General features: G+C 31.1%; 1 protein-coding gene across 1 annotated transcript; it reads right to left on the reverse strand.

Annotated features, from left to right (window-relative positions):
• Nucleotides 1-7,689: 7,689 nt before the first annotated feature.
• LOC140878783 (uncharacterized) lies at nucleotides 7,690-8,448 on the reverse strand. The gene has a single exon (XM_073282401.1). It carries the CDS (start codon nucleotides 8,446-8,448, stop codon nucleotides 7,690-7,692), a length of 759 nt encoding a protein of 252 aa, XP_073138502.1.
• Nucleotides 8,449-16,207: the final 7,759 nt, after the last annotated feature.

A 16,207-nucleotide genomic window follows, 5' to 3' on the forward strand; every position in this document is an offset into this window, starting at 1 on the left:
ACACATTAAAAGATCATAATCATAAATTTAGAACTTAAAACATACAAAAAAATGTCATTTGGGTAGACCTCGAGGTGTGCATTTTTGCGCGCCCCTGCACCTGGGTTGCTGCCTGCGCACGTAGCCAGCGGCGCAGGGTACCAAAAACCCAATTTTTGTGTCCTCTTTCGGTCTTTTTCGATCTCTTTTCAATCTTACTCACTTACCCATTGAAAATTATGATTAAACACGTGAAAACTTCAAAAATTCAAAAAAATTTCACCCAAAAGCATCCATATTCAAAAGATTTGCATCAAAACTTTTCATTCAAAATACACACACCAAAATTTTCAGATTCAAACATATTTTCTCATCAAATCTCAAAATTTTTTTAACATATTTCTCAAAAATATTTACACCAAAACAACATAAAAAACGATTTACGTTTCACAGTTCTACAGCATGCTCTTCAAAATCTCTTAAAATCAATTTAATATACATTACATACATATCAACATACATGTTTTTCATATCAAAATACATATATTCTTGATTGAATGTTTCAAAAACGTTTAAAACTTTTCCAATCGTTGTATGTTGGGGATAATTGATACTTTGGTAGAAATTCTATTCTCGAACGGATGAGAACAGAGGTTTCTACTTACCCTTGGTGCAGGTTTTTGGATGTGAAGAGGGAGAGGGGAATAGGGTAGGCGGCGTGTGATTGAGAGAAGAAGTTTGAGGAAATAATTACACGCTCAAGCTATTCAAACCTAATGGGCTTAGAATTCGGCTCATTAGTTGCAAACACAGACTTTTAAAATTTTCTTTCCTTAATATTTAAATAACACTGCACCAACTCTAAAATTAAAATAAACATGAAATATTTTCTTAACCTCATTCAAAGGCTAGTCTTGTTCCTCAGTCCAGAATTAATCTCAAATTTGAAATCAATAAAATTAACTTGCAACTATTAAACAACAGAAAATTTTTATCATAACTATTAATCTCATAAATAAAATACATAAAACCATTAAAATTATTTAACATAATATTTAACCATCCCAAAACTTAGTTTTGAACATTAAATCTCACGCAAAATAAATATAATGAAATCTTTTAAAATTCATTTAAAATCCCTTTAATATTCGTGAGTGGATTTATGGATTTTTCGGGCGTTACATTAAAAATTAAGAAAAATCATTAAATTTAATTTCAATTTTATATTGATAATATTTAGGACAAAAAATATTTTTACAAGTTAAAATTCATCAACTTATATTTAATTAATGATTAATAACCAAAAAATATAATGCTATATTTTCATATTAAACATATCATAATGACTAATTAAGAGTAAATTTTCTTTAAATTCCCAAACTCAAACATAAACATTGAAAATACATTATTAGTACATGATATTTTGAGCATAAATTGTTTCATATTTGGTACTAATATATGATTTTGAGTACTAAATATGTATGCAAGTATTGATATTAATTTCATATTTTTTTAAATTGAATGACGGTACGAAATATTAGAAATATGGTACTAATATATGATATTAGAGTATCAATTGTTTTAGATCTGGTACTAATATATGATTATTGAGTATCCAAGCATGTTTTGCAAGTGTTGATATAAATAAATTTGCTCAAATTTTGTATTTTGTACCAGATCTAAACCAGTTATTACTCCAATATCATATATTAGTACTATATTTTCAATGTTTTGTACTGATTTTTACCTGTAAAAAAATATGTGGGCTCAGGAAGTGCAGAAATATTTTTGTGTGGATCAAGGAGTTCAAACATTTTTTTTTTCTGACAAAGACTGAATGCAAAAATATATTTGGATTTGGGTATTTAAAGCAAACTTATCCATGAAAATAAATTCATTTCAAATAAACTCAAATTATGTATAAAATATTAATTATTTAGTATAAAAATATAATTATATATTATTAATATTATATATATATATATGAAATAAATTCATTTCAAAGCAAAAATATTATAAACTCAAATTATGTAAAAAGTATTAATTATTTAGTATAAAAATATAATCATATATTATTAATATTATATATATATATATATATATATTGGCAGTCGAGACGGGGGTTTGGCCAAACCCCGGGACCCGTCCCGAATCCGCTTAGTCGGGTCTATACTCGAAACGTTGACATCCTTATCTCTGTTGAGTACTAGTATTTCACCCGTGCGATGCACAGAGTATTAGTATTATAATAAATTAAAATTTTTAATTATTTTTAAGAATATGTTAAAAAAATTTATATCGGGTTTCTAATTATTATACATTTAATATTGATTTACGAATAGTCATTATACCAAAAATTCGTAACGATACCCTTTTAAAAGTTTGAAAACATAATATTATTAAAAAAACATTTATATTTATTTAATATGATAAAGATAAGTGAGAACTAAATATATAAAAGTAAGTAAGTAACAATACCACTCAAAATCATAACATAATTATAAAATGATACATCAGTATATTTAAGTGCAACATATATTTTGAGACGGATCAAGTCATTACATTGGTTATGTTAAGTAAAACTTAATGTATAATTTATAGTATTTATGAAAATTTTAACATATTCATGGATACAACAAAAATTAACTGAAATTGAAAAATAGTGATATCCGATCAAATTTTGGATAAAAAATTGATAGATTATTATTTATATCAATTATGAAAATTTTTATAGCACCAAAAAATAACAAAAATTAAGAAGTAATGATAACATTCTATTAAATTTCAAATTTTGAAAAAAAATATATGGTACATTATAATATAAAGGTTGTGCTTGGATTGAGGTATTTGATTTGAGAGTGGATTTCAAATAAATGGATTTGAAAATCCATTGATTTGAATCCATTGTTTATTAAATCTCTTGCTTGGAATAAAATAAAATTTCAAAGTGGAATTTTAAATCCATTGATTAGAAATATATTGTTTGTTTAAAAAATTTAAGAATTTCAAATAATAGAAAAGTTTAATATATTATTCTTTATATATTTTGAAAATAAAATTAGTATTATGATTACAAAATAACCATGTTCAATTTAAAATAATATAAATTTAACTTTATTTATTTTCATTGGATTAAATACTAAATTAACATAATAAATTTTAAACAAAATATTTATGTTTTTCGAAAATAAAAATATATAACACTTAATAATATTAAACTTCAATTTCTTTTTCATCATACTAGTAACATAAAAAAATATTTTTCGTGCAATAACTCTACAATAAAGTCAAAATTTAGTAACATATATTAATCAAAAAAATTATATTAACACATATCCAATATTCAAAAAATATATTTTTAAATTAAAATAATTATTATATTAACATAGTAACCATATGAAACTCAAAATAAAATAGAGTTCATGTCTTATTTAATTAAATAGACAAGAACATGTATATAAACAAACATTTAATAAAGTATATATTAACATTTTTTTTCACAAAGCAAACAAATAAAATAGATGTAGCATTCATCCTCATAAGCTAAAATATCAAATCCAAATTCTAGAATAGTCGTGAGTCGTAACACCAAAACATCAACAAAAAAACATCTAATCTTTAACTTGTTAGTTTCTAAACAAATACAATAATCTTTAGTTAATGAGAAAATGCACTCATTTTCTTTTCTCCTCATCCGAAAGTTCTTTTAATAATCTAAAATTTTCAACGTCACCATTCATCAATTTTTGGATCGCCTTAAATCCTTTGGTGTCTGTAAGTCCAGTTATGCTAGAGACAACCTCGTGTATTTCAATACCGCTTGGTCTTTCTTCCTTCTTCTTGCTCGCCACGAACTCTTGAAAAGATGCGGTGATCATGCCAGCAACCTCAACCAAATCACCTTTTTTCGCTTTCTTCCTTTTATTAGATTATGAATCCAATGAGTTTGAACGTCGTGATTGTTCATGTGTGGAGTTTACCTCATTTTCTTCATCCTCCTTCATCGCATTGGTCCCCTCATCACGCGTTTCAACTCCTAAACCGGTCACTCTATCTCTTGAGTTTCCGTAGGAAAGTTATCAAGCCCATGAATAGTTGATATTCCCCTTTTCATCTTGCTATTTATGCAAGAAATATTTATGCATTATAACAAAAAACCCTAATCCAACTTCCAAAACCCGTATTACTTTTCTTTCATCTGTCAAGTTTCATAAACAAATATATACAGATACGAAATGGGAAATTGCCATATCATATTTGATGATGGTTTTCTAAACCGAGTGCCCGAGCTGTCAGGGTAGTGAAGTGAACCTGACGAGATAACCGGGCTAATGAGAATGATATGTGATTTGTCCTTTCCTGATCAAGATGATCTACACATAAGGAAAAGAAATGAAAGCACGTTAGTGGGGTGCCGAAAGATTTTTCGGCGGGGCCACTCCGATGCTTAAGTCAGACTCAAAAATAGAGTGTGCTTTTTAGGCAAAATGAGTATAGTGATTTTAGGATTTTAGATGAACATACCTTTACTGATACCTGATGTACGGTATTTATAGGCCTTAGAGTGAGAAAATGCCTCCGCAATTTCAGGGTAGTGGCTTCTCATAGCCTTGATACCCCTGGCTTTGCGTAGCCCTGATACCCCTGGCTTCCCGAGGTATCACCACTTCTCTCAAAAATAGTCGGGCTAGAGCCCTGCTCGTTGTCCTGGCTAATGGCCTTGATGCGTCTATCTCACTAGGCGGGAGCAATATATATTTTTCAAATTTCAAAATTATGCTAGGGGTGACGTCAACTCTAGAATTTGAAGTAACGGGCAAGGGTCAGTGGACGTTACCGGTCCTTTCAGCTGCCGTTATCATCATTACCCTGCCTGTTCCGACTTCCCAGGCTCACCCTCACCATCCGATCATCTTTAAATCCACAGCCTGGATTTAATTTCTCCACCTATAAATACAAAACCCCCTTCTTCATTTTTTACTTTCTCTGTTCACACCTTCCTTTCCTCTAATTTTCTCCGGCTCCGGCGATTCTGCATTTCCAGCTTATTTCTTACAGTCTTCGTTCGTGCTCCATCTCTCTCGTGTAAGTTTCTACTCTATCTAATACTCAGTTTTCCCTTCTTTTACCTTTTCTTCTTCCCAAAAATGTCAGAATCTGCATCTTCTACTTCTGGTGCTAACGCCCGCGCACGGCTCTCCTAGTGTAGAATCCGCGGCCTTACACCATGATTCTCCTCCCCCCGTTACTTCTTCTGTCTTGATGACTATGGCTCCATCTTCCTCCCGTCCTAAGAAATCCCAGGCTGGGGCTTCTAAGGACAAGGGCAAAACCAAGGTAAGTCAAACTACCGCCCTTACAGTCTTGCCCAAACCAAACCCTGAGGGTCCTTGGTTTACTCAGTTTACCAGCACCCTTCGCCCGGAGTCTAGAGAAGAGCTCCGGGCTATGGGTAACATCCCCCCTTCCTATTCAATTCTTATTCCTTGTCCCCTAGGCCGGGCTGACCAACCTCCTGAAGGCCTTTACACCTTTTTCAGGGAACAACTCAGGAATAGGCTTCGTTTTACATAAGATTTTAAGAAGAAAGGTAAAGAAGAATCTGATGCCTGAAGATTTTAGTTTTACATAAGATTTTAAGTGCTTTAAATCAGTCAAAACCCGAGCAAGACTAAGCTGGACGCTGCAAATGCAGAAAAAAATATTAAAATTAAACTGGATGGAGCAAAAATTAAGATTCATTTTTTTATTGAAAAAAATGACATCTTCTAAAAGGGATTTGAGTATATATATACACTACAAAAACAAGAAAATGAATCAAGAAACACACATTGAGGTTCATTTTTCATTAAACATTAATGGAAATTTTCACATACACACAAAACAAAAAAATTAAATGAAATTAAAAATTATTGATAATATCCTATCAAATTTAAAATTTGAACAAAAAATTGGTACAATATCATATATAGCATTTATGAAATTTTTAATATATATATATATATATAGACACAAAAATTTAACTGAAATTAAAAAGTAGCGATAACATCCGATCAAATTTAAAAATTGAAATCAAAAATTGGTACATTGTTATATATAGTATTTATCGAAATTTACACATATACATCGAATTAAAAAATTAGCAGAAATAAAAAATTATTAATATCATCGGATCAAATTTAAATATTTTTACTAAAAATGGTAAATTATTAAATATGTGATTTGCAGAAATTTTTACATATATGGACAAAAAATTTAATTGAAATTTAAAAATACTGATTACATCCAGTCATTTTCAATACATATCTATATATGAACACAAAAAAAATAACTATAATTTAAGAATAGTGATCACATTAGATATATATGGACAAAATAAATTAACTGAAATTAAAAATTAGTGATAACATCAATTAAATTTCAAATTTGAACCGAAAATTGATATATTATCATATGTAATATTTATGAAAATTTCACACACACAAACACACAAAACACAATAAATTAACTGAATTAAAAATTAGCGATAATGTCGATCAAATTTCAAATTTTAAACCGATACGATATCATTTATAGAATTATTTACTATTTTTTTATTTAGCATTAATTTTTTAGAGGAATATATATAGTTGACAACTCTGATTTTATATAGATACGAAACCAAAAATATTAAAACATCCAATCAAATTTTAAAATTTGAAATATCCAATCAAATATCATATTTTGAACCGAAAATTTTCATATATATGCCAATATCGAAAATTTTCATACACACATATATGTAAAATTAACTAAAATTAAATTAGTAATATTTTAAATAATTATTTTAACATTTATTGATAATATTTATTTATTTATGTAATTATTAAAATTCGTAACGACTAATCTAATTATTTATTATATTTTTTATTATTTGTAAAAATTTATATTCTTTATTATATAGTTGGTGATTATTTATTGATAATATTTATTATGTTGATCACTTGTGCAAATATATTAATATTATTTTTTAAATATTATTTTAAAATAAATATAATCACATAAATATATGATAAATAATTATGAATTTTGTTATTTTTTAAAAATATATCAATTATTTATAAACTAAAAATAAATAAAAATTAATGAAATGTCAGAATCGATGCATATATTTTAATTTATTTTATATTCTCAAAACTTTTAATTTAAATTTTAATATGATTTTGGAAAGTTTTGAAAATAATTTTAGATTTTGTAGATGAATATAATTAATGTAAAAATTATTTCCTTTTATAGTATATATGTTTTGGCGAAAACTACTATTTTTGACAAAAACTCTACTTTTATATGGATATATATATAGATATGGATAATGGTGCCCTAAGTAAATCATCCTTAATGAAATAAAGAGTATCTTCACAACGTTATAAATTTCGCAGTCACAGGAGGTTTCGGATATCAATATTAGCAATCATAAGACAAATATAGAAAAATTGATTTACAAAGATGGGATATACGGAATTTTTTTGTGTGTATATATATATATATATATATACATACCATGAATTAAATGCACCAATATAATGCATGCTTTCTTAAACAAATATGTATTTCATTACGAAAACTATAAGGGGCACTATAATAAGTCTATACTAACATAAACTTGAATCCAAAAAAAGCATGCAATATAAAGATCGATGTTAAAACAATGAAACAAGCACAAAAAAGTTATCACAGCTTAAGATTCAAATCGAGCTTGGAATCATCGTCGTTTTCGAATTTGAATCCCTGATTCTTGAGTAGTCCTTGTTTCTCCTTGCTCACTACTGTGTCAAGAGGCTGCTTGGAGTTGATAATCCCAAAATCAAGGGTTTCGAGATTTAGTAATCCATTAGTATTTTGAGGCAGTGTGGGAAAACTTTCCATTCTGTGGTATGAAGAAGTTGGGCTTATGAGATAAGCCCTAGAAAGAAGAGAGGCGTAATTAGGTGACGAAGATGGCCATGGATTAATGTAAGAATTATAATGTTTGTGTATCATTGATTCTGCCCTAACCCCAAGTGATCTACTACCATAGAAATAATTAGGGTTGTGTGAGAAGTAATGGCCAAAAGGCGATGCTCTGCCGATCTCCACAGCCCCTGCATGGTGGTGTTTAGCCATGGCCCTTTCTTGTTTGTGGGCATTCTGGTGGCCTCCCAATGCTTGAGAAGTCGAAAACTCCCTCTTGCAAAAGTTACACGTAAACGTTTTCGACTCCGCGGACTGCTTCTCGTTTGAGGATGAGTTGAAGAGGTTGAGTTGGAGATTTTTGGGGTTTCTCAACTCTTCACTGGCCAGCCTCAGATCTAGAACCACAGGGGACGTCGTTTTCGGCTCCTGCAGCCTCTTCTTCTGATCAATCGATCCACTGCTTTTGGGAGGAGAATCTTGCGATGTTGTTGCGGAGATACTCGAGGCCCCGGAGTGGCATTGTTCTAGCTTCTCCATAGCCAACACTACGTACCTTTTTTTGTTAGGAATATCTTTGAGAGTTAATTGTCTGTATAGAGGATGTTGCTGCTTATATAGAGATCAAAAGAATCAAGAATAATAATTGATTAATGAATGCCACCAATACGTTAACATATCTCAATCTACCTTAATTAATTGCATGACATTATATATATATAGCTAATTTCGAAGATAACAAAGTTATTCTCGGACATGTATTATTAACATGTAATAACTTACCAAACATATTAAAGCCTGTCCATATAAATCTTTGGTATTAAATTTATTTGTTTTTTTTTTATAAAAAGGATAAAATATCAATTCCTAGTTGTCATGTTTTGATTTCTGGTCCTCTAAATTATAAAAATTTGATCTTAGTTCAATAACTTTAATTTTTTCTTTTATTTTCACTTTAGTCATTTTTTTATTGAAGTATTTACACTTTGACAACATCCAGTGTTAGGTCGCAATATATCCAATTAAAAATACATCCACTCCAACGAGAAAATTTTAAAAAAAAATAAAAAAACTCAACTCATCACGTCAACACCAGATTTTGATGACATGTAGGACGAAAATCTAAAATATATAAACTCCGAGTATGAATTTGCTATTTTTGATAACAAGTTGTGATGGGTTTTAAGGATATGATTCTTACACGTGATTTGAGTTTGTACGGCGACTTACTCGTAAGTTAATTAGTACTTAAAGTGACATGGATCCTCTTTAATAATGGAAATATATCGATTTATTTACGTTTCATATGCTTTATCTTCATCTTTAATTGGAAGATCGCAGAATTAGATGGATAAATATTTATTGTATTTAAGGTGAAAATCTCGTGAAATCATTTAAATTAATTATCTGGAAACTTCATAGTTCTAGCTTTATGGTCAATATCTTTTGTTTCGAATTATTCCTTACCATATTTTAGAGAAAATTATTTCAAAGTATTTTTATTTTTTCTGAATTATTTTCGGTACGTTGATTCTGAATAAACTAAATTTCAATAACAAAAAAAAATTATTATGGGACTGTCTCACGAATCAATTTGTGAAATAAATCTCCTATCTGACCAGACACTGCCCATGAAAATATGCTGTTTTTATGTCAAAAATATTATATTTTACTGCAATTATGTATCGAATCGATATGTCTAATGAATATAGATAAATGAGACCGTCTATAGCAGAATTGTTCATTTGTCAAAATATAAATTTCCTTCCCGGAATATATATGCTCGATCAATTTGAGTTTGTTTTCCAAAAAACTATTATAAGCCTGTGTCCGTTTTAATTTTGGAAAATGTTTTCATTTTTTTCCAAATGAAACAAACGGTTTCCACCATATTTTTATGTGATTTTATCTTCATAAAAGTAACCGTTAATGTATAATTATATCATAGTTTAACCTCGAAAATATATCTTAAACGGCCACATATTTATCATAGAGAAAAAACTATTGAATAATTTAACAAATTCTTATACGACAAGGCACTGATTATGGAGAATATTTTCTGTTAGGATCGGGAAAGTGTTTAAAGTAGGGTGAATAACACTTTTAAAATTTACTCTAATATACCAAATTTTCTTGTGATCGATCTTTATAGTGTACATTATACAAGATCTAATTTTTCTCAACACACGAAAACAACTAGACTATAAAGAGTGTGCGAAAACGGTTCAGTAGTTTTGTTAACGATACGTACTCAAATGAAGTTAATCAACAAAATAGATATTAAGAAAATGTAGTAAGAAAATAGGTGACACAAAGAATTTATGAAAGTTAATTTAAAGACAATCTCCTTGTATGTCCCCCCTTGCGCATTAACAGTCACTACAACAAAAATGTTCATCCACAACAGTGAAAAGACAACGCTTTTTACAGTAAGTGTTGTTAAAAACAAAACCACAACGCTTTTACAAGAATGCGTTGTCTTTGTTTACATTTTATAGTCAACCACAACGCTTTTTGTGTCAACCACAACACTTATAAATAAGCGTTGTGGATTAGCGTGTTTTTTTTAGTAAGACTCAGATTTTTTTTAATTCTTTATTCTTTATTTATTCTTTATTATTTATTTCTTTATAATATAATAAATAAATATAATGAAAAATAACCTAATAAAGGTATCGGGCAAAACTTTCGAGAGAAATTGGTTGAACCCTAAGCCGATTGATTTTTGAGAATACTATCACAGTGCCGATTGCTTTTTTGACTGAATTCCAGCAATGGCGGCTTCGTCTTCCAGGGGGAGGAGCAGCTCACCATTCCATCTTTTGAAGCCTTCGAGCTCGTACTCTTCGACTTCTTCTTCGTCTTCATTTGTGAATGTTCGCTTGATGCAGCGGTCTTGCTCTTCCTCCGCGACTTCGTTTTATGGTGGTTCGGGTAATGGAGCAGGAGGCGGCGCGTATGGTTCTAGATCAATGACGCCTGGCGGAAGTGGAGGAGATCGTTCCCAAAGATATAGTGATCGATCTCCTGTTGGTTTTCCTGCGATGGACGAGCAGCTGATTGGGGAGCCACTCGAGATGACATCGAGATCAGGGGATAGCATACTAGTTACTATACGATTTCGACCTTTGAGGTGAGTTTGGAAAATTGTAGATCTCAATGGATTTACTAAATTTCAAATTTTGCGAAATGGAGGAAGCTGCGGCTGGTGGGAAAAATTGGCAGGATTAATTCATATTACTTGCATTCTATGATGGCAGTGATAGAGAATACCAACGAGGTGATGAGATAGCGTGGTATGCAGGTGATGACAAGATTTTGCGGAATGAATATAATCCGACTACCGCCTATGGATTTGGTTTGACCTCCTTGCCTATTTCATACTTGTTTCTGTTTTAATCGAGAATATATGTACTCTTAACTCGCATTCAATCTTCTTCTGTGTGGTTAATTTTAGATTTTGGCACTATAACTATGAATACTTTATGGGGAGTTGAAATAAATATACACTAATGAATGGCGTACCATGCTGCCAGAATTATGATTTTGGCGTCTTATTTACTTGACTAGGGAATTTGACATATTATTTGTTTGATTTCCTATAACATATAGGGTATTTAGATCTGACGCAAGCACTCCAGAAGGGTATGACATAGCTGCTCGACCTGTTGTTAAGGCTGCAATGGAAGGTGTAAATGGTATGCTAAACTGGCTATTTTTACTTTTACATCATTTATTTGTGATATGAACTGCTTCTGATGTACTTGCGGACTATGATGAATAAATGTATAACCATGCTGTCAAGTGATGCTAATCCACAACGTAGGCTTCATGGTGGTGACAGTTAGCGATGGATTAAATGTAATAAAAGCACCCTAGACTTTCACATTGTTGACCTTTATGGCTTAGGTGGATGACAACACTAGTCACAAGTTTCTGCAAACTAACACTGATTCGCTGTCTTGCAGGAATAGTATTTGCTTATGGTGTTACAAGTAGTGGAAAGACACACACTATGCATGTAAGTGATATCCTCCATGGTGATGCATACTCGTTCAAATTCTGTTGCAGCACATATTCAACTTTGCTGATTCTGAATGTTTCCTAATTTTTTGTGCACTTTTTATTGGCCATTACATAATAACTCTTAAGTCATTTCATATATGCATGGCATTAATAATCATTTATCTGTTTGTAACAATTTTTTTTGATGCCTAAACTTGCACTGAAAAATCCCATGGTTCCAAATATATTCAAATTTTTCGGCTGTTGGTATTCTGTTATTTTAAAAGATTTATTTATAAATTTGGGACCACATTCCAGTAGGTCTTTCGATTTTATAACATTGACTCGATGTACTCCAGGTGATGGGGCATGAGAAAAAACCAACAGTTAGATAAGTGGTAAAAAAATTTGTTTGCTGACAGTGGTGTGGCCGGATTTTGTAGAGGATTGGGCCCAAGATTTTTCATGTGCTTGATCAGAAACTTCATTCTCGGGTAATTTATAATATTTCAACTTCATTTTTAATTTGTATATTTGCATACAATAGTTAAACTTGAGCATTTCACAATTAACATAAAATAAGAGTTCTTTTAATGACATAAATGATCTATTTTGGTTAGAATATATATCACGTTTTGAACAGTTTCGAGAATAATTTGCAGATATTGGCGCTGAAGAATTGATCTGATTGCTCTCATGCTTTGACAGCAGCTTTAGCGCTCGTGTAGCTTAGAAATTAAGTAGAATGAACTTGAATAGTATAGATTCTGAATCTGCATTATGAAAAAAATTTGTAGTGCTCTGTGTTGTCTTTGATTTGGCACTGAAAACAGGTCATTTGAATTAAAATTTAAAGAGAAATGCCCATTTTTTTGAAACTGCACTGTATGAAGAATAATTTTTTGCACCTACTGTCATTTCGAAATCTGGTATTTATCAATGCATATTTTGAGGTTGAAATTCACATAAAACTTGTAGATAATTGTGTTTTCTTTGATTTTCCGCCAGTTATAACTCATTCGGATGTAAAATGAATTTTATATGAATTTTCTACTGAACTCGCTCCAATCTGCAAAAAAAAAATAATGTCTGCGTTTCAGGTGTGTTCTTGCAGATAGATTTAGGCTTATTAGATGATTTTATTTGGAAAATATTTATGAAGATGAAATGTATCAAAATGAGTTAGATTTCATTTCCAATTTATAGAACTATTTTTGAATGAGAAATGAATTAAATATGATTTTTACACTATCGGCTGACGAATCTGGAATTCGGTTTCGACCTTGTTGCATGTATTGTTCATAGAAGTTAGCTTCTGCAAAAACTTAGAAGAGATGGTTGGAGGACTGAGTTGCCCATAGCTGGTTTAGGAGGTGGGGTCATTGACAAAATGAAAGATGAGAAACAAAAGGATGTGGCGTGGTAGGGCAAATGTTCTGGTACAGTGTACGTATAAGGGTCTCACTTTTTTATGTTCTATGCTGCATTTTCATCAACTTAGTTACTAACTTAATTTCTTTTCTGTAGCTATATTGCTGGAAATGAACAGGAAGGAAACTTTTCACCGATAAATGAGGCATGCTCAATGTTAGTACGATAAATCCAGTTTTTACATTTTTTTCTTGTTATCATCAGATTTTTTTGATTAAATAAACTAAAGAACGAGTCACATGGAGTGAGTTATATTTTCCACTGATCCAAATCAACACATTTTTGTGTTTTAGAATCACATTATTTCTTTTTGGAATTTTTGAGATGGTGTTTCATTAATAATTTGAAAGTTGGTGCTTTCAAGTGTTTTGTAAATTATTCAACTTCATGCAACAGGGAGTACCTATCAGAATTTGAAGTTTGCTAGCCGTACGGTGGCTTAATATTTTCAAAATTTTCCTATGGTTGGATTTGTGTAAACAGGGGAAAAGTATCCAAGTTCATGCTTGTTTTTGTGATTGTATAAGAAATATCATTTTGTTTTCTCTATTCATCATTTGCATTGCACTAAAAGCTTATTTTATTTGGTGGTGATGGTGATAAATTATAGCAACCCCAAATCATACTGCTTAAGGAAGGGACTGATACATCTCAGGGGAAGCCACAATTAATAAGCAACATAAATGCATGTATGGCTGTTGCTGATGTTGTGAGGACCACTCTTGGTCCAAGAGGCATGGACAAGTTGATCCATGATGAGAAAGGGAACACCACCATTTCATATGATGGAGCTACCATAATGAAGCTTCTTGATATTATACATCCAGCTGCAAAGATCCTTGTAGATATTGCTAAGTCTCAAGATTCCGAGGTATTTAAGTTTGTTTCTATATTTGTAGGTTGTAGTCTGTTTCACTGTATTTGTACCTTGCTAATAATGTTTCAAGGAATGGTCAAAACCCTTTAGGCAGGACAAATTTATTTGGACTGAGGGTGCTGTGTTTTGTCTCAACAACTATTTATACAAAAATATTTGAAAGTGAACAATATTTGAATGCCATATTTCTAAAGATTTATGTATGATTTTATTTGCAAGGCGACTTTACTTTTATAGGAATATAACCTAACTGAGTTCCAATATGGTGGCTGTTAACTTGAACTCTCCCACTTGATGAACCAGTATTTTGGATTTAGGATCTAAAACAATTAAACATAAGTGAGATTTGAACGCAGGCGTCCTTGCAAAAAAGCATGAAATTCTAGCCTTCAGTTTTAGATTTTCCCTAAAAATTATTTGGAAAAAAAAACAAAAAAAAAACATTCTTACTGTTACATTTGTAGCCAAAAATCGAAACTACTTTTTCTTTTATGGAAAAAGTACCCAGCCTACTTAAATTGTTTGTTTTCAAGTCGTGGCTTCTGTATCCGTCTATGCTATTATAACTAACATATTAATGGAGCAAATATCTGTTTACAATCATGTTGTATTTTTATTGCAACTGTTTAACTTACCCATTTTCTTTATCTTGGTAGAAACTATATGGGTACTGAGCTGCTCAAATTTAGCGGTGAAGGTAACAGCTTGCTTCTCAAAGATCTTTGGCATTACTCGGATGCCATTATGTGCTGCTCAGTGAAGGTAACTTTCTCTACTTGCTCTTAAGCGCATCCGGTCTCATAATACATGTTAAGAGCATAGCATATGTTTTGATTGGTCTCATTTAAGCTTGGAACTTCTAAACTTTTGCAGGCATTGCCGGTTTTTACTTTTTCGAACCAAGCCGATCTTGACATGCTTGAGACGACATTGGTTGCTCTTCAAGACATACCGTTGGAAAAGATATTTGATGATCATGGAAGGAAAAATCTATGCTCCCTGTTTCCACAGAAAATGAATCAGGTTGGAGAATTCCCATACTTTGAACAATATTTGAAAGTGAACAATAAAACATACCCGGATCTAACTGTAGTAAGAATTGAAATGGTTTACCTTTTAAACCCCAAATATAGGTTATAGTTTGAGTATGATTCTTAATACTTTAGGTTGCATTCTTTCGGCCTTGAGGAATTTGATGGTGTCTGCCTGCCGTGTGGAGAATGATATTAATGCATAGCCCTTTTTGATGGTATAAAATGTGCTACTTTTGTCTTGATTCTAGGTATAAAATGTGCTACAGCTTGGTCTTTGTGGCGGATGAACTATTCAGATATCAACCATGAGCTGTACAAAGGGTACCTAATGGGCAGAGAAGAGCGAGAGATCAATGAGATCATGGGAGGTTGGTTGATAATTTGATATCAAGTTTTTTTTGCTAATCTCTTTGTTGCTGATCATATGCATCAACTTATAACCATGGCTTTGAAATTTTATTTATGTTTGTTGCTATTGTTCAGCGCATTCCCAGTCCTCCAAATGGATTTAGCATTCTGAGAGTTGGTCTGATCGTCGACTCCGGTTTGAGGCAGAAAGCATAGCGCACATGACCAAGATGAACATGGAGAATTCGATTATTTGTTAAATTTGAATGATTTTTGTTATATTTGAATGATTTATAATAATATTAAAATTGAAATATTGTATATTAGATTTAATTTTCAAAAATTTTGAATATTGAGTGATTTATAATATTGAAAATTTGTGAATTATATTTTTTTTGTTTTTTATTTGAGAAAAGACAACGCTTTTTAAACGTTGTCATAGGTGGAAAAAACGTTGTCGTTTCTAAAAAAGACAACGCTTAAAAAGCTTTTGAACTACGACAACGCTTTTTTGTGACAAAGACAACGCGGAAAAAGCGTTGTCGTTTTTAGATACGACAACGCTTAAAAAAGCGTTGTCTTTTCCAGAAACGACAACGCTTTT

The sequence above is a fragment of the Henckelia pumila genome, chromosome 2 (assembly GCF_033568475.1).
Source record: "Henckelia pumila isolate YLH828 chromosome 2, ASM3356847v2, whole genome shotgun sequence".
Taxonomy (NCBI): Eukaryota; Viridiplantae; Streptophyta; class Magnoliopsida; order Lamiales; family Gesneriaceae; genus Henckelia; species Henckelia pumila.

Excerpts from the sequence above, each read along its gene's own strand:
- LOC140878783 (XM_073282401.1), bottom strand. The coding sequence starts at position 8,448 with ATGGAGAAGCTAGAACAATGCCACTCCGGGGCCTCGAGTATCTCCGCA.